The 19,539-nt window shown below is 34.6% G+C and overlaps 2 protein-coding genes across 2 annotated transcripts; both read left to right on the top strand.

The window, feature by feature from the left end:
• The first annotated feature begins 1,034 nt into the window (after nt 1-1,034).
• Nucleotides 1,035-11,187, top strand: LOC122714005 (protein bride of sevenless). The gene is made up of 9 exons (XM_043934959.1): nt 1,035-1,218; nt 3,225-3,625; nt 4,817-4,945; nt 5,048-5,539; nt 5,793-6,305; nt 8,564-9,052; nt 9,218-9,558; nt 9,976-10,203; nt 10,467-11,187. The coding sequence occupies exons 2-9, from the start codon at nt 3,487-3,489 to the stop codon at nt 10,710-10,712; spliced, it is 2,577 nt and encodes an 858-aa protein (XP_043790894.1). The 5' UTR covers nt 1,035-1,218; nt 3,225-3,486; the 3' UTR covers nt 10,713-11,187.
• A 2,088-nt stretch (nt 11,188-13,275) lies between these two features.
• On the top strand, nt 13,276-15,882 carry LOC122714006 (synaptic vesicular amine transporter). The gene is made up of 7 exons (XM_043934960.1): nt 13,276-13,366; nt 13,491-13,700; nt 13,964-14,230; nt 14,383-14,423; nt 14,485-14,631; nt 14,725-15,046; nt 15,449-15,882. The coding sequence occupies exons 1-7, from the start codon at nt 13,276-13,278 to the stop codon at nt 15,664-15,666; spliced, it is 1,296 nt and encodes a 431-aa protein (XP_043790895.1). The 3' UTR covers nt 15,667-15,882.
• The last annotated feature ends 3,657 nt before the right edge of the window (nt 15,883-19,539 follow it).

Here is a 19,539-nt window from a genome sequence, read left to right on the forward strand (position 1 = left end):
TACAGCCTTTGAAAGTAGGTCATAGTTCTTTTTTTAAACGAGGAACCTTGCATCTTGTCACCTTCGATTGCTCATAATTTGATAATTAGCAACGTGTTCGTTTCACCTTAGTTTTCGCCTCGCGTGAAACAGGGATCTTGCTTGTCGATTGAGCCACTCGTTTATTTAGAAATTTTAGACACATTGTCTAAAATTGTCTTTCTTTCTTCGTTTTAAATTCTAAGAAGAGAAATCAAATTTTATGAATTTTCCTTTTCTTCTTTCCAAATTTCAATTATTGTAAAAAAGACAAATAAAAAAATTTGCATTTTTATTACATGAATTTCACTTTTCTCCCCAATATCAAATTTCCATTTCCATCGAAGAAATTCCTGTTCCTTTCTTGCTCCAAAAATAAAAATACTTTTCAAAAAATATTAAGAAACTCTCGAGAAGAATCTCAAAACTTTCACATATCACACTGTGTTTCGTTCCAACTCCACTACAATATTCATAATTTATAAAACTGACTTGTTCAACTTTTATCTCGTTTTCCCAAACACACACATTTATAGAAAATTTAAACGAAACATTCTCACAGATCACAATACTTATAACAAACATTCCCTTCGACTCGAACACAAAATTTTCAAATTTTCAAAGAAAGATTTAAACACAACTCGATCATCGATTCATCGAGTTTCGATAAATCTCAACTCAGTTCAAATCTAATCTAATTAATAACATCAGGCAGGAGGAGGTTGTCCAGGAACTGGGTTATCCTTTCCCGAGGAATCCGCTGTCGCTTTCGATCATCGAGGGGCAGAAGAGGAAAGAGGGCTGCTACTCCCTTCGTCTCTGTCCCTCGCCACTGTCAAGAAGCAAGAGGCCTCGGCTGTCAATTAGGCCATACGCGCGCCGCTTAAATGGCTGCAGACCTCAACGTGACTGAACGTTGTAATACGTTTAGAAGGGGGGGAGGGCCCGCGGTATGGCTTCCGTGGTGGTCACTGTCGTGTGCAGTGCGCGCCAGCTGCTCCCCAAAGCGCACCGGTCTCACTTTTATATACTCTTTTAAATTTTACCCGAAAATAACCGGCTTAGTCGTTCCCCTGGACTTCGCCTGAGAGCTTTGCCTCGCCTCGCAGGAGGAAGAGTGATAACGGAGGAGAGGAGAGGATTTTGAGTGAAGGATGAGAGAAGCGACCTGAAGTGATCTCGTGATTAGATCGATCGATGGTGGACAGATCTTGATTTTTCGTGATGTTGGATAAAGAATTGGAGAGGAAGGTTTTTGGAGTGGTTTTAGTATAATCTGATAGATGGTAGATATGTATGTATGTATGTATATATACATATAATTGATGGAAATGATTTACTTGGATTGATGGTGGAGGATCTGTTGGATTTGATATTTTGGTGATTTTTGGTAAAAGAGGAAGATTCTATTAGTTGCAAATTTGAGTTTATTTTAAATGGAAGTTAATTATAATTAATTATAATAAGGAACTCGTTGAAGGTTAATATCTTATGGATATATCTTATGTATAAATATATAATTGGTGGAAATGATTTATTTGGATTGATGGTGGAGGATCTGTTGGATTTGATATTTTGGTGATTTTTGGTAAAAGAGGAAGATTCTATTAGTTGCAAATTTGAGTTTATTTTAAATGGAAGTTAATTATAATTAATTATAATAAGGAACTCGTTAAAGCTTTGAATAATATCTTATGTATATATCTTGTGTATAAATACATAATTGGTGGAAATGATTTATTTGGATTGATTTATTTGGATTGATGGAGGATCCGTTGGATTTGATATTTTGAAGAAGATTTTATTAGTTGCAAATTTGGGTGAGTTTATTTTAGACGGAAATTAATTAATTATAATAAGGATCTCGTTAAAGGTTTGAATAATATCTTGTTTGATATTTAGTTTAGTTCTCTTGTGATAATATAGTTCAGTGTTCTTATGCAGTTTATGAATTGCGGTGTAACAGGGTACGTAAGCAGGTGGAATAAATTTTTAATGAGAAAGTTAATCAATAGTGAGTCATTCTTATTGTAAGACGTAAACTGAACTAACCTATTTATATTAATCCAATACGAATCAAATTTATCGATTGTCGAAGAAATATTAATTTTTGAGATAAATTTTTTCAAAAGAGAACGTTTTTATATGATGAAAAAATCATTGAATAATTACTTTACAAGTCAACGTTAAAGATTAGTAGTGTTGCGACACATCATTCCTTTTTCCAGAGATCAATAAATCTTCAAACATGAAAAAATAAGGGAGAAAGGAGGAAAGCTATAATTAAATTATCTTGATTCATGGGATCAGAACTTTCAATTTTTTTATGTCAAATACTAAAATAAAAGAAAGACTATATTAATTGGATATTACAAAGAAAAAAGAATGTTTATGCTTAAGTTCACAGAAAAACTTGATATCAATGATTTTAGTGATTTTTAGTGATAAAAAAAAAAAAAGAAATGGAAAAAGAAATAAATTTATTTGATTGAATTCCAATGTTCCAAAAAGGAAAACGAAAGTTTCCTCAGAGAGAAGTTAATCAAAGTTGTATCATCCTTCCCCCAGAGATCAATAAATCTTCCACCGTAAAACTCCGAAAGATAAACAATTCGTTCTCTCTCTCTAAAATCGAGTCTCAAAAACAAAACAAAAAATCCACTCGTTCGAAAAAAAAAATAAGGATTTGATGAATCCAAACACCGAATCGGATTATAATTAAGAAAAAGAGATTATCAAACTTCAAAGGTCGAAAGCAAGGAGAACAAACATTTACGACGAAATTCAACAACAAGAAACCTGATCGATACCAGTATTATCCAACTGATAATGAATTCACGGTGATCAGTAAAAATTCCAAAAAACTCCTCTCAAAATTCTAAACTTTTAAAAAAATAAATAAATAACATTTTAACGAAAGATCAAGAAACATGATCGATTTATCTTACGACTCACTCGTCCCCAGATCGAACGATAAGAAATCGATGAATCGAAAGATGGAAAAGTATCGATCTGAATAAATCGCGCGGGATATATATTGGATCAATAAAATGCTCGTGATAATCTCTAAACGGTTCCACGACGATCGTTGTTACAGTTCGATCCTTATCGTGTTGGATCCGAACCCTTACCGCCATTTTCCCTAGGATATTCCTAGGATATTCCCTGGGATTTTCCTAGGATATTCTTCTAGAATATTCCCCTAGGATTTCTCAAGACTCCTCTTAAGAGAGAGGGGGAGAGGCGAAACCATGAATAACGGAATAACGGAAGAGAGAATATAGAATATAGAACAATATAGATCGGTCGAAACGATTTCTGGTCGACAATGGCGTTTCGATCCCTTCTTCGAGCTTGGAGAAGAACTTTCCCCCTTTGAACGAACGTTATCGATTAAACACTGGTCGGAGGACGAGAAATTCGAATCATTTCGAAGAGGGAAAGGAAAGGAAATTGTTTGGAGGAAGGATGGTGTCGTCCGAGTTTCTAGTGATTTTTCTTGCCGCGCTGCGCACCGTTCTAGGGACAAAAGACGATCTCGACGATCCGAATACGTGCTCGAGGAACAAAAGTTTGTTCGAGATCCCTGGTGACGCTGTTCTATCCGGTAAAACTGTTGGAAAAAATCTACTCTTTAACACGTTGATTCGTCATCCCTAAAAGATATTCCACAGGATGAAACTGTAATGAAATGAATTTATTAATAAAAGCGATTGAAAAATTCTTTTATTCTTGTAACTTCAGGTTTTACAGGTTTAACTTTAGGTTTAATTATTATTTAATTAAAAATAATTATAATTTAAGAAAATTATATTTAATTTCTCTAGGAATTTATTTTACTATTCTTTAATCAATTGAATATTTAAAATTGTTTGAAAAATTATTTAGAATGCAAATAAATCAGGACAATTTGGAAAAATTGTTGTTTATTCGCTAAAACTAATTAATTCTTTTTTCTTTTCGATTTTTCTTTTCGACATTGAAATTAGTTCTAGAAATTTGCAACAAAATTCCAACGATGGAAACAGATGCGGGAGATTATTCTTATTAAAATATCGGTGGGATATTTTACTTATTTATTAATTAAGAAATATTATTTCAATAATTTAAAATTAAATTAATAAATAAATAAATGTATATAAAAATAATCAAATTACATCAACAAAATGTCAAATTGTTAATTCAAATCTTACGTATATTTGAAAATTGAATTTTTATTATTCGATATAATGATACAAATAAAAAAATAAACTCTATCATTAAAACAAAAAAATGAATTTAAATATTCAATTGATTAAAGAATAGTAAAATAAATTCCTAGAGAAATTAAATATAATTTTCTTAAATTATAATTATTTTTAATAAAATAATAATTAAACCTAAAGTGAAACCTGCAAAACCTAAAGTTACAAGAATAAAAGAATTTAATAATGAAATTTCTAAAAGATTAAAAAAAATTTAATATCTTTTGGTGGTCATAATATATCAATTTCAATATTACATGAAATTGATGAACGAAAAAATATTCAAAAGAAAGACACAAAAAATATTAACTCTCAAATAATAAATAAAATTATTCTGAATTTTAAAAAATTAATAACATATAGAGTATGTAATCCTTGGAAACTTCTTTCTCGAATAATATCATAATATAACAATAAATATTGAATATTAACGAACAACAATTTCTCTGAACAAGATTTCGTTGGGAACACGACGAGGCAGTCAACGTGTTAAAAAAAGCATTTTTAAACAACCAATCCACTTTTTCCTATACATATATCATACACACTTTCAGTGTTCTTAAATATCAATCACGGTCCCTATTGCAACGTGACGAGCGATACCGGGCTGCAAGAAGTGGTCACCGCCTCATACGTGGTCCATCTATTGAACAAGTACGAATTCATTCCTGGATTCTCATTGGGTGAGCCAATACACACACACACACACACATATATATATATATATATATATATATATATCCATCAAATTACGATTAATTAAAGGACCGCGTTTAATCGAAAAGGTTTGAAGATCTTGGACACTTGTTTCGACGAGACGACCGTGTACAAACAAGCGTTGCAAACAACCGTGGACGCCGATTGCCGGACGGACCGCTACGACATGGGAATATTATTACCGTCCGAGTACGCAACGATAATGGAACCGTTGCGCAATTACAGCGTTTCGCCGATCGCCACGTACGACGGGGAAAACTTGACGAGGCCGTTGATCAGTCTGATGGTCCATTATGTGAGCACCAGGTTCGAGACGATCGATCTGCTATTGGCCGGCCACGACTCGGCGTTGAACATATTCCTGGACACGGCAAGGGAGGCGGGGATCTGCGTGAAAAATTACGGGGACAGTTTGGAGCTGGAGGGGGATGAGACCGAGCCGGTGATCGCCGTGATCGGGCGGAGGAGCGACATTCGACAGTGGATAGAGAGGGGGGAGAGGCTGGAAGAATCGAGGAAAACTTGGATAGCACTGGCCCTCGATGGATCGAACGTGGACGGTGAATGATCGAAAATATATATATATTAGAATTTTTGTTCAAGAGAAGAGTCCCTTCGTTCTGCAATGAATCTATTTCTAGAATCTTCTCAAACATTACATTTTTTTTTTTTTTTGCTTTATATATATATATATATATATATATATATATATAAAAAATATATATAAAATATATATATATATAGGGAAAAAGCTTTTCGATATTTCTTTTTCTTTTCTAAATTCTTCATTTCTGAAGAAAAAAATCCTTGCAGATCTGGTTCCCTCGGGTTCGTACGCGGTAAGGACATCGCCGCTCGACCCGGACCTCCTCCAAGACGTCTCGTCGCCGAGCGCGTTCCTCGAGGCGGCCGCCAATCACGTAACACGTTCCCCGCATTTGCTGGGTGTCGGTAAAGCGGTGCTCGAGCTCGCCCAATTGTTGCAAGATATTCGTAAGCGGAACTGTCCACGGGCGACGGCCGCGTTGTGCGCGATGCAACGCTTCAACCCGGCCTCGAGGCAGGAAATGAGGAACGCAGACGTGTACAGCACGCTACGAATAAGTGCGAGATCGCACTCGATCAGGTACTCGGTGGCGATGAAGAGTCAACGAGACGTGGTCGACATGGCAGCGTACAACGTGGAGCCGGTTAATATGAAGTTCAGAGTGTCGCCCGAGTCGAGGATGCCCAGGATGCCGAGGCTGTGCTTGAAGAAGTACGCGAGGAACTGCGACGGATGCGCCAATTTCAAGAAAAGATTCGGACCTCGCGGCGCGAGCAAAGGTAACCTTCGTTTCTATGGTTGAGGGGAGGATGTATATGATGTATTTTCTTTTCTCTTTTTTATGAACGAATTCAATTCAGATGAAAAGGAAACTCTCTGTTGGAGAGAGTTTCGACAAAAATTCCAATCAAGATAATATATTGGAAGTTTTTGATCGTTTAGGAAAGAGAGAAACTTTTAAAGCAAAAAAAAAAGAAAAAAAAAAATGTGACGTTTGAAAGGATAGCAATTTACAATATTTTCAATTATATTAATACTCATGCATGGATTCTCAATCACTGGGATATAATCTTGTAAAAATTGAAATTATATAAAAAATTCAGATATTCCAAAAATAGTTGCAAAAAGAAGAGATTCTTCTTTTCAAGAAAAATTTCAATCAAAATAATACATTGGAAGTTTTTAATTGGCCAAAAAACTTAAAAAAAAAAAAATGTGTATGAAAATATTCCAATTTACAATATTTTTAATTATATTAATACTCATGCATGGATTCCCAATCACTGGGATATAATCTTGTAAAAATTGCAATTATATAAAAATATATAAAAAATATAGATATAAAATATATAAAAAATATAGATATTATATAAAAAATTCAGATATTCCAAAAATAGTTGCAAAAAGAAGAGATTCTTCTTTTCAACAAAAATTTCAATCAAAATAATACATTGGAAGTTTTTAATTAGCTAAAAAACTTAAAAAAAAAAAAAATATGTATGAAAATATTCCAATTTACAATATTTTTAATTATATTAATACTCATGCATGGATTTCCAGGATATAATCTTGAAAAAATTTCAATTATATAAAAAATTCAGAAATAGTTGTAAAGAGAAGAGACTCTTGTTTTGAATAAAAATTCTAATCAAAATAATACATTGGAAGTATTTTAATCAGCTAAAGAAACTTTTAAAGCAAAAAAAAAATGTGATGTTTGAGAAGATTCTAGAAATAGTTGCAAAATAAAGAGACTGTTCTCTTCACCAAAAAAAAAAATAATACATTGAAAAATTCTAGAAATTGTTGCAAAAGAAAAGGACTCTTCTCTTCAACAAAAATTCCAATCAAAATAATACATTAGAAATTTTTAATTGGCCAAAGAAACTTAAGAAAAAATATATATGAAAATATTTCAATTTATATTATATTAATACTCAATATTTTTAATTATATTAATACTCATGCACGGATTTCCAATCACTGGGATATACAAAAATTCATTAGGATCTTGAAAAATTCCAATTATATAAAAAATTCAGATATTCCAGAAATGAAATTCTTCTTTTCAACAAATAATACATTGGAAGTTTCTAATCAACCAAAGAAATTTTTAAAGTAAAAAAAAAAAATGTAATGTTTGAGAAGATTCTAGAAATAGTTGCAAAATGAAGAGACTCTTCTCTTCACCAAAAAAAAATAATACATTGAAAGTTTTTAATCAGCCAAAGAAACTTTTACAAAACAAAAAAAAAAAAAAATGTGATATTTGAGAAGATTCTATAAATAATTGCAAAATGAAGGAACTCTTCTCTCTAACAAAAATTCCAATCAAAATAATACATTGGAAGTATTTTAATCGGCTAAAGAAAAACTTTTAAAGCAAAAGAAAATATGATGTTTGAGAAGATTCTAGAAATAGCTGCAAAAAAAAGACTCTTCTTAATAAAAATTCTAATTAAAATAATAAATTGGAAGTATTTTAATCGACCAAAGAAACTTTTAAAGTAAAAAAAAAAAATGTGATGTTTGAGAAGATTCTAGAAATAATTGCAAAATGAAGGAACTCTTCTGTTCAACAAAAAAAATAATACATTGAAAGTTTTTAATCAGCCAAAGAAACTTTTAAAATAAAAAAAAATGTGATTCTAGAAATAGCAAAAAAAAAGGATTCTTTTCTTCAACAAAAATTCCAATCAAAATAATACATTGGAAGCTTCTAATCAATCAAGGAAACTTTTAAAGCAAAAAAAAATGTGATATTTGAAAAGATTCTAGAAATAGCTGCAAAAAAAAGACTCTTCTCAACAAAAATTCCAATCAAAATAATACATTTTGAAGTATTTTAATCAACCAAAGAAACTTCAAAAAAAAAAAAANAAAAAAAAAAAAGAAAAATATATACGAAAAGATTCGAATTTATAATAATTCTAAACATCTTCAAAATAAGTATAATCTCGAAAAAAGTTCCAATTGACATCATCCTTTTCAAAATGGCGTCTCGATGCTAACGCAGCTCCCTCTCTCTTTATCCCAGACACGCTCGACAGGGGTGTGTTAAAGGCGGGCAACTGGGTGCCAATCTTCCTCACGGTGGTCGTGTGCGGCACGTTCGCCTGCGGCGCGATCGCCGTCTTCATCATCTACCGTTTCATGGTCGAGGACGTCCTCGACGGGAATCCAGTGTTGACGATCGTCCTGATACTCGCCAACGTGTTCACTCTCCAAACCGTGCTTCCGTTCTGCATCAACGACGACTACTTGGGGGGCGAACGGTTGAACTCGAGGAAGATACTCGCGACGACCCTCGCCTTCGGATTGGACTTCTCCCTCATGTTGACGAGGGCCTTCTTCCTCGTCTTCTCCAAGGGAGGCGTCTTCACCGCCCACATAAACGGCCACCTTCAAGGGCTCATGGTGTTCTTCATGTTCTTCGTCCAGGTCGCCATATCCGTCATGTTCTTCGCCCTCAGCAACCACGACTCGGCTGTAATTATGAGAAGCCTGATATTCATCGCTCTTCTGGGTAAATTTTAACCAGCAAAATTTCTTCCAAACACTCTTCTATTCTATATATATATATATATTAGAATCGTTTCATTTTTGTTTCTTCATCCAAAGAGAAGCAAGAAAATAAAAATATTCGATACAACTTTTACAAATAAGATAGAATTATTTGTCGTATTTCCAGGATACGATATATTCCTACTGATCACACTGTTCGTCGTGTGCTTCTTCATCTTCCAATTGCCGCGCAATTATCGGGAGGGCAAGTGTTTCTTCGGCACATCTATCGGCCTATTAATCGCATGGGCCGTATGGCTCACCTGCTTCATTCTCGTGGAGCCGGAATATCGCGACACGGTGGTGTCCCTCGGCATCATATCCACCGCTTATCTCATCATTATAGGGATACTGATACCGAGGACGTATTACATGGTAACGCATCTTGCAAGGGGGAAGAAGTTCGGGCAGAGATTCGAGTCGACCGATCTCGCGCCCGACTCGAGGATCGACATAATTGGCAGGCAGGTCGGTATCGCTTTTCTCTCTCTCTCTCTCTCTCTCTATCTCGTTCCAACTAAATGGAAACAAGGAAAGATACCTTCACCCGTACTTTCCATTATAAATATAAAAATTTTGTTACCTTATTCGTTCATAATGTAATTCACATTCACATATAATATAATTCATGTAATATAAGATAATAATTGTAATATTTCGAAAATATTTCAGTTATAACTTCAGTGAATCTTTAGAATGATCTTTATTATTTTTAATATTAATATTATAATATTGATAATATTTTTAATATTTTTAATAATTATTATAATCTTTCTGCTGGTGAATACAGTATTGGAGGATCAAAAATAATTTCTAATTTCAATTTCTGATAAAAATCGTTTCCCTTATCGTACGAAGGATGAAAAGAAAACTTTGTTCGAGCAGAGTCGCCCGTTTTACGATTACGTGCACTCGCGTGGGGGAAGTACGACCAATTTGCACGTGACACCCACCATGTATCCAAACTATTACGGAAGCTCGAGTCCAGGCCAAAAGTATCTAGGAACAGCGAGCAGAAGAATTCCCGGATACAACAATTACGGATACCATTCGGAGATGCGGGAAGTGAATAACTCTTACTCGATACCGCAAGTCTGCATCGAGGATGCGGACGTGAGATTTTTTTTTTTTTTAACAATATTTTTTATCTAGCCTATCGAATTAGTTAACAATTTAAAATACGATAATACTTTATTATTATTGTAGAGAAATTGTAGTTATTTTAACGAATAATTTTTCAAATCACTCGTAAATTATACGATGATAGAGGAGGGGGGTGATTTTTCAAAAAGATGGTCCAATAAGATTGGCCAGTTTTTTTTTTCTTTCTTACTCTCACAAATTCATTTAAGAATAAAGGGAATCGCACTTTCCAGTCAAGAATCGACGAAAGCGCGACTTACGCGCGGCCTAAGAGCAACCGGAAGAGGAGGGGCAAAGGGGAGAAGGATTGCATCGAGACGGACGTTTACGTGGAGAGCAACGTGTCGACGTGCCGCAGATCGAACAACGAATCTCCGTATCCAAGCAGATCGAACAGCCCCAGGTTGGCCCAAGTCGAGGCGACTATCCGCGAGGAGGAGGAGGGGAACGAGGAGACGAGCAGGATCACGCGATTTTGAACGTTTCGAGGAGAGACTCATCGAACGTGATTTATTATTATATCTATTTTCCTCGACGAGAAGGATTTTAAATTTTTTTAAATTTTTCTCGCGTCTTGTCTTTCGAAACTGATCCTGATCGATTAGAGATTTTTTTTCTTTTTTTAATTGCACGCACGTTTGTACTTATTATTAGGAATTGTAAGAAACAATTGTCGTAGCCGATAGATCTTCGCCTTTAAATCCGTCGTCTAAGTGAATCTAGTCAATGAATAGTGTGAAAGTTTTTTTCAACTGTCAATAAGATAACGTTATATAAAAGTGACAAATCGTGAGTGAGTATAAAAATGAAAAATATATAAAGAATCGAGGAATGGAGGAAGGGACCACGAGGTTTTTAATTATATCATAATTAAACGAAAAGTATTATAATATTTATTGCGTATTTAGCAATACGTTTATAATTAACAAAGATACATAAAGTGTATAAGATGAAAGAAAATATTCTTTCCTCTCTAAATCCGTTCTCCAAAAAAATATATCGTAATACGTGTAAATGAAAATGAAATTTTTATTTATTTTTTTTTTTTTTTAATAAATATTCTCTCACTCTCGTTTTCTCGAATAAAACGATACAAATCGTTACGAAACGTTTCAAAGCGTTTCAAATCGACTTTCGTGATAAAACGGAAATCCTGTCTGTCGGCCATTATCGGGCGTAATTAAAGTACAAAACGAGGTGAGGGCGAGCCAGAGTCCCTTTTGCGCGTGGAAAGGATCAGCGCGTGCGAGGGAAGCAATTTCGCGTGTTCCCCGCCGAAATTGCATTATGGTCGATCGTAATTCCGCAATCGGGGGCACAGGTGCAGGAATATCGATGCTGTAACCGGAAACGCGGGTCGCGGACGATGGAAACGCAACCCATGGAAAATTGAGAAACTGCTCGAAACCGAGAAAATTAATTTTTTCTTTTTACATTCTTTATCATTTTATTCTCGATATTCAGAGAGCGAGAAATTTTTTTAAAATTTAAACGAAATCTCAATGGAGTTTCAAAAATGGAAAATTGTCAAATCTCTAGATTTCAGGGTTTCTAAATTAAAAACAGAATTTCAAATTTGGAAAAAGGATCGATACGAATTTCTAAATTTAATCAGTCGTTTAAAATTTCAGAATATGAAAAAATTGTAGAATCTAAATTTAATCAGTCGTTTAAAATTTCAGAATATGAAAAAATTGTAGAAACGAGAAATTTTTGGAAGAGAAATCTCAATGGAGTTTCAAAAATAGAAAATTTTCAAATTCCAAGATCTGAAATTTCTAAATTCAAATCTGAAAAAAAATAAATTTAACCAATCGACAAAAATTAAATCTCAAAACACGAAAAAATTACAGAAACGAAAAATTTTTCTAAAATTTTTGGAAGAGAAATTTCAATGGAGTATTTCTAAATCCAAATCTAAAAAAAAAATAAATTTAACCAATCGACAAAAATTAAATTTCGAAAAAATTGTAGAGACGAAAAATTTTTCTAAAATTTTTGAAAGAAAAATTTCAATGGAGTTTCAAAAATAGAAAATTTTCAAATTCCAAAATCTGAAATTTCTAAATCTAAAAAAAAATAAATTTAATCAATCGATAAAAATTAAATCTCGAAAAAATTGTAGAGACGAAAAATTTTTCTAAAATTTTTGGAAGAGAAATTTCAATGGAGTATTTCTAAATCCAAATCTGAAAAAAAATAAATTTAACCAATCGACAAAAATTAAATCTCGAAACACAAAAAAATTGTAGAAACGAAAAACTTTTCTAAAATTTTCTAAATTGAAAAAAAAATATATAACGATAAAAAAATTCCTGAACCCAAATCTGGAAAAAAGGATCACTTTTCGACGCAAATTTTCGACAATCGAATCCTCAACAAGAAAAACATCGTATCCTTTTAAAATTTACAAATTTTTAAATCTCTTAAAGAATTATCGAATTATCAAGCTTCTATCAAAAAAAAAAAAAAAAAAGAAAAAGAAATTCCAAACGTATCTCAAAGAAAAACACACGCGCGCGCGAAAAGATGGAACGATTCTCCCTTTATTAATTCCGCATCATGTGGCCAACCGCACACGTGAAAAATAATGAAAAACCGTTGGGGCTGGCCCGGCTCGATAAGCCGTCCCGCAACGATAAATAAATCGAAAAGTGCATCGGCTCGTGAAAGTCGTGGAGGGGCCCCGGCCACGTTCGCGTTTTTTCCAGAAAAGGCAGCTTCTGCGCAAGGATGGCGCGAGGAGCGGAGCAGAGGATGGATAGCTATAAAAGCGGGATCGGGACTGGCACGGTTTCCAGTCACGTACACAACCCTGTTTCTCGTGTCGAGAGGAAGGGTGGATTCTCATCGAAGAAGAATCCTTTCTGCGCGAAGAAAGAAGAAGAAAAGAAAGAGAGAAGAGAAACAAGAGAAATCTAAGAACCCTTGGGTCCTGCCTCGCGATGTGAGAGGGGGCGTGAAAAGAGTGGGGGGTGAGGGAGAGGGATACTATGTCCTTCGAGAAGGGATCGAGCAGTGAGGATCGTTACAGTGAGGAAGATGATGGAGAACGGGGGGAGGTCGAGGGTGATCCTCGTCGCTGTCGTGTATCTCAGCCTTTTCCTGGACAACGTGTTGCTCACCGTTGTTGGTAAATTATTCAAACAAAAATTTGTTGTCGAGGATCTTTTCCTCGAACGATATGGAACGTGTTGTAATTAGTTGGAACAATTTAATCGTTTGAATAAATAAAAAAAAAAAAAAAAATATTTCAGTGCCTATCATACCCGATTACCTTTGCACGCTGGATGGAAATTCGACGGGGAACGGTGAAGACGACGAGAATGGCCGAGTGGGTTTATTATTAAGCTCGAAGGCGCTGGTTCAATTAATATTGAATCCAGCGGTGGGCACTTTTACAGGCACTCTCGGTTACACAAAACCATTGTTCCTTGGAAATCTGAGCCTTTTATTGGCGGCAACGCGTAAGCTTTTTTTCTTTTATATCCCACTTACTTTCCATCTCGAAAGATTCTCCGCCAAAATTATTTCATTTCCAAAGGGAAAACGAGATCTATATGAAAAAATAATTTATACAATCTTTTGCAATAGATTTTTCAAAAGCTTAGAAACTATTCAAATGCAACAAGTTTCTCCCTCTTCCAACACTCTTCCTCTTCGTTCGAAGAGGCGCGTTAAAAAAGGAGAGCGAAAGAGGGAGGGAGAGCATAGCCTTCTATCTTTGCAGTGTTCGCGTTCGGCCAAACTTACGAAGTACTGTTCCTGGCACGAAGCGTCCAGGGCATTTCCTCGGCTTGTATCGGCGTTTCCGGTATGTCGCTGGTCGCCTCCCAATACCCGGAAGAGGACAAGAGGTCGAGGATCATGGGCTTCGTCCTTGGAAGCATCGCGCTGGGGGTACTTGTCGGATATCCGATTGGCTCCGTTCTCTACGACCTCGAGGGGAAAATGGCCCCCTTCCTCCTCGTCTCTTTCTTCATCGTCCTCACCATATGTACGAACTTCTTCTTTTTCTTCTTATCTCTCCATTTTCTTAATCTTTTTAACCTGACCTAAGTTTTTCTTTTTTCTTCACAAGTAATTCGAGACGTTAGAATTTTTCGAGAGGTTAGATTTTATTTTCCATTTTTTTCTTCCCCCTTCCAGGTCTGCAGATTTTCACGTTGGACGTAGAAACGAGTGCCGAGGTAAGGCGCCAATTGCTCGATAAAAATTTCCTTCTCCGAATAATACAATAATAATTTTCAGTCCTTGGATCGAGAAACCTCTTGGACGCACCTGTTATCCGACCCGTACATACTAATCATCTTTGGGGCGATATGGTGTTCAACGTCGCCGATGGCCATCCTGGAGCCCTGCCTACCGATCTGGCTACGAGCTCACATAAAACCCAAGGTATATTTACATTTTCCGATTTTTAATCCGATTGGAAATGAAATTTTCAATAATCCCTTCCGTTTCGAAAAAAATTTCTTCCCCCTTTTCCAGAAATGGCAACTGGGAACGGTGTTCATCCCGGACAGCATAGGCTACCTGGTTGGAACGAATTTCTTCGGCGTGATAGCTTATCGCTACGGGCGTAGCAAAATCGCCGTTCTGGCTATGCTGTTGGTCGGGATCAGCGCCATTTTGATACCATCCTCCCGGACGATGTCGCAACTGATAGTCCCCCATATGGGGATGGGTTTGGGTATCGGAGTGGCGGACGCCGCACTGGTTCCACTGTTGGCCAGCCTCGTGGACCAAAATGGCAATTACGGGCCCGTGTACTCGATTCAACAAGTGGCTGTCAGCCTGGCCTACTCTCTTGGTAAATCATTCGACTTTTTTTCGTCAAAAAAAGAAGAAGAAAAGAGACACCGAGTTTTCATTCATTGCTACCAATATTTCTATTCTACAAGTTGTTTAAATATTACACTTTCGCGTATCAAAATATATAACTTTTTTTTTTATAAATAATTATGAAAGTAATTTATTACTTAAAATGTTAAAATATTAATTAATATTTTAAGTAAGGAAAAAAAAGAAGAAAAAAGAGACACCGAGTTTTCATTCATTGCTATCAATCTATTCTACAAGTTCGTTGTTTAAATATTACACTTTCGCGTGTCAAAATATATAATTTCTTTTTTTATAAATAATTATATAATTTTAAAATATTGAAATATTAATTAATATTTTAAGTAAGGGATAATTTGTATTCGTGTTTAAGGGCCCATAGTGGGTGGAGAGATGGCGAAGACGATCGGTTTCCAATGGGTTATGCGAGTGATCGGGTTAATGAACGTTGCCTATTGCCCTCTGCTCATATACCTAACGCTGGAGAGGAGGAAATTGTTAACCCAGCAGGATGAAAAGAGGGATTACGAGACGTTCCAGAAATCAGTGGCGAAATACGAACGATTCCAGGATTCTGACGACGATCTCTGACGCCCTACTCGACGATCTCTTAAATATTACCAAGATTTTATATAATTTATTTATTTTATATAATTCGAAAATAAATCCACGATTTATCTTTTCTTTGCTAAATTAATCGAATTTTAGAATCGATATGACGAATGAAATAATGGTTTTTGTCGATAAATAAATGTTGAATTCTTGTATATATATATATGTGTGTGTGTGTGTGTGTGTGTGTTTGTGTTCAAGAGATATTTAGGAATTTAAGATATCTTTTAGTTTCTTTTTTTGTAATATCAAGATTTAATTATATTTTTCAGTATCAAATGATGAAAAGTTGAATAATGATATTTCCAATAAATATGTGTATGTTCGTGGGATATTTATTAAAATTCCCTAAATTATTCCCTAGACAAATATTAATCTCAATTGTTCCTTCAACTTATCTCTTATACGAATTGGTGATAATTAAATAATTTTGAGTAATAAATTTGACAAGTTACACAAGAAAAATTATAATTATTATATATATAATATAATCTAATTTTATAAAATTGATAAGAAAAAAAAGAAAGAAAAAAGAAAGAAAGAAAAGGGTGCGATCTCTTCAATTTTTATTCCCTTGAAAAGGCTTCCTTCGACAACGAATTCGAATATAATAAGTTTGCCATTAATTCGTCTCTGTATCGATGATTTTCATGGACACCTTGTCCCGAATTCATCCCGTGGAACGTTGGGAAACAACATTAACTTCCATCATTGTACTTCCACTGAACTGGAACCACGGAGACTAAACTCGGCATCGTAAGTTATAACGAAGTAAATTACCAGAAATTGCTAAGTAACGTCCCGGCGATGTTGCTCAACAGCGTTCTAAGGGGCCAGCTTTCTCAATCTAAACGAAAGCTAATTTTGAAATTTCGAAAATTCGAACGAATCTGCCGGCTTATTAATTTCCTCCCTAGAATTTTAAACTGATTTCGAGTGATCGTAATATTTGCGGCTTGTTAAGTAAAATTTTTCAACAATCAAAAAATTGTATTTTGTATAATTTAAAATACTGGATGAATAATTAAATTATTGGAAATTATTAATTTATTAAGAAAAAGATGAATTATCTTTTAAATTTTTAATCAACTTTCATACTAATTCTCAGAATCAATTTCTTAAAAAAAAAATTATCTTCACACAGAAGAATACCTTCAAACAATTAATATAATTTTGATATAAACAATCCTTCAAGAAAATATAATTTTTTTTTCTTATTAGAAAAAAAAAAGCCTATTTATAAAATAAAAATTTCGTCCTCGTCCAAAATTTTTTTTATTTTCACCGCATCGCAACCGGAAGTCGTTGGGTGCACGCGGTTCATCCGCGGTTCTCTCGATAAACGGAACTCGTGCTTGGCGCTAATCGAACGACTAATTATCCCTTAAATTGCTCACAAGTAAATTAACGATGCAATTACGTGGATGGTAATAACGTCAAAGCACCGATATTTAATAAACCGTAATCGTGCGTTCTCTAGTCTGAACCAAAAGTGACAGTTGAACATAGGGAGAAAAATGGAGGCAAGAGAATAAAAATCGTTTCGAACGATTTATGTAACGAATATATAGTGGCGATAATTATCATTTCTGATATATATATATAATTAATTCGCAGTTAATGTCAAAGGGAAATTTAAAATTGAATTTATCGGTTAAAAAATAAAAGTCCAATTTCGTGGAAATTTAATTGCAACCTTTTGACGTCAAATGCGTTGAATATGATAGCGACGTCAATAATAATTAGTATTTTTAAAATTATAACATTGTTGCCTATATAACTAACGCGAAAGCTAATCAATAATTGAAAAGAAAGTGTATTATACCGGGATGTATAAAAGTGGGAGGGAAAAAATAGAAAATTCATTAACAATACAAAAATTGATCTTTCTATAATTAATTCAATTTATAATTATCTCGTTAAGATACCATTAAATGAATAATAATTACATGTTCTCGAAGCAGAACGAGTGTTGTGAAAAATTAAAAAATTTTCTATCCGATGATAAACAATTATTAATTAAGTTTAGATATAAGAGAGAATTCAAAGAGAAGAGAGATGTACAATTTCTATGATCACATCGTTTTAAGTTCACTGGGATTAAAAAAAAAAAAAAGAGAGACTCCATTAACTTCAAGATCTATCCCATCAATTATCTTTACTTTTACCACCCTTAGCCAAGATTTTATTCAAATGATGAAAAGTTGAATAATGATATTTCCAATGAATATGTGTACGTTCGTGGGATATTTATTAAAATTCCCTAAATTATTCCCTAGACAAATATTAATCTCAATTGTTCCTTCAACTTATCTCTTATACGAATTGGTGATAATTAAATAATTTTGAGTACCTATTACATTTTTTTTACCTTTGTGAAAAAGAGAAAGAAACGTCACAATATCGATCAAATAGAGAAAAACAATTCAAAATTTGCTCGAAAATACTCGTTTACAATTTTATTTCACTCGTTCTTCGTCGAACAGATTTTTAAAAAAAAATTTTAAAACTCGCTTCAACTCACAAAGATCCATAAATTAATTATCATACCGCTTCCGGCCCACGGAAGAGAGATTAAATCCTCGTGAATTAGCAAACGAATCGCGTGCAAGCCAATTAAACGCGGCCACCAACTCGAACAGAGAACGATCATCCTAACCACCCTTAAGAAATATTAAATCCTCCCTGGAGAGGGGTGGCTCGTGTGGTTGGATGACGTTAACGTCGTCGTAATACCGCAATAATGTTGGTTAAATTATATTCCATAAATAGAAAATCGATGTTCGCACCGGCCCAATCCCGCTCGAAATAAACTCAATGGATGGAAAACTCAGGATAGGGGGATGGATAGGGGGATGGAGAAGTGGCGTGTGGGTGCGAATTTTCAGCAGAAATTTCGACGATTTCGAATTCCTTCTGGAGATATTCTAGAGAAACCCTTGTTTTTCCTTCCAACCCCTTCCAACCCCTCACCCTGTTAATCCATCCCTGGGGAAACAATCGTCGTACGGATATTCGTCCCTCTTGTTTAATTGATGGGTTCGCAATTTTATTTAAAAAAAAAAAATGAAACGTTCTTTTTTAAACAATCATCGAAATTATTATTATTTTGCCAAGGATATCGTTATAAAAATCAAGATTGTGTAAATCGTGGTGTAATCCGATAAAAAAGATTAATTCGAATGAAGTTTTTGATGATAAAGTTCAGTTTGTGAATTTTTGGGAATGATCTGACTAGATTTTTATTAAAATGTGAACAACTTTGCGTTCAAATTACACGTTGTAATATATGATGATGAAAGAAAAAAAAAAGGAAAGAAATTTCTTCGAAGAAAATTCGGTTAAAGGGTTGGTTCATCGTGTATTCCGCTGGGTTCTCTCCTCCTCTTCTATATCATCAGGGGGAGAATTAAATGAAAAATGGAAATATACCGCAGGAGACCTTCGTTACGATTCGTATTACGAGTTGATTCGGTTTCCTTGTCGTACGTTGGAAAGATTCGAGAAAGACACAGCTGAAAGAACTACGTATTACGCTGGTGAACGTGAGGGAGAGGGAAGATCTGGAAGATCGGATAAAATCAGCGGGTATTCAGGATTTCGATCATAATTCGAGGGACCCTCTTTTCTTCTTCTTCTTCTTCTTCTTCTTCTTCTTCTTTTCCCTTGTTCGATCGGTTAACGAGTCACTTTACGCCCTTGCTTAACGCTTCTTCTCCTCTAGTGTCCGAGATCATCCCCTTGGAACACGGCCCTTCGCTGGTAAGGGTTTAAATAAGATGAAAAATGATGGAGCGAAGATGCGTTTATATATCCTATACCGAAGTGAAATTCTTTCGAACAATCTTGATT

This window comes from Apis laboriosa, unplaced genomic scaffold (genome assembly GCF_014066325.1).
Source record: "Apis laboriosa isolate Shangri-la unplaced genomic scaffold, ASM1406632v1 scaffold26_cov146, whole genome shotgun sequence".
Lineage (NCBI taxonomy): Eukaryota > Metazoa > Arthropoda > Insecta > Hymenoptera > Apidae > Apis > Apis laboriosa.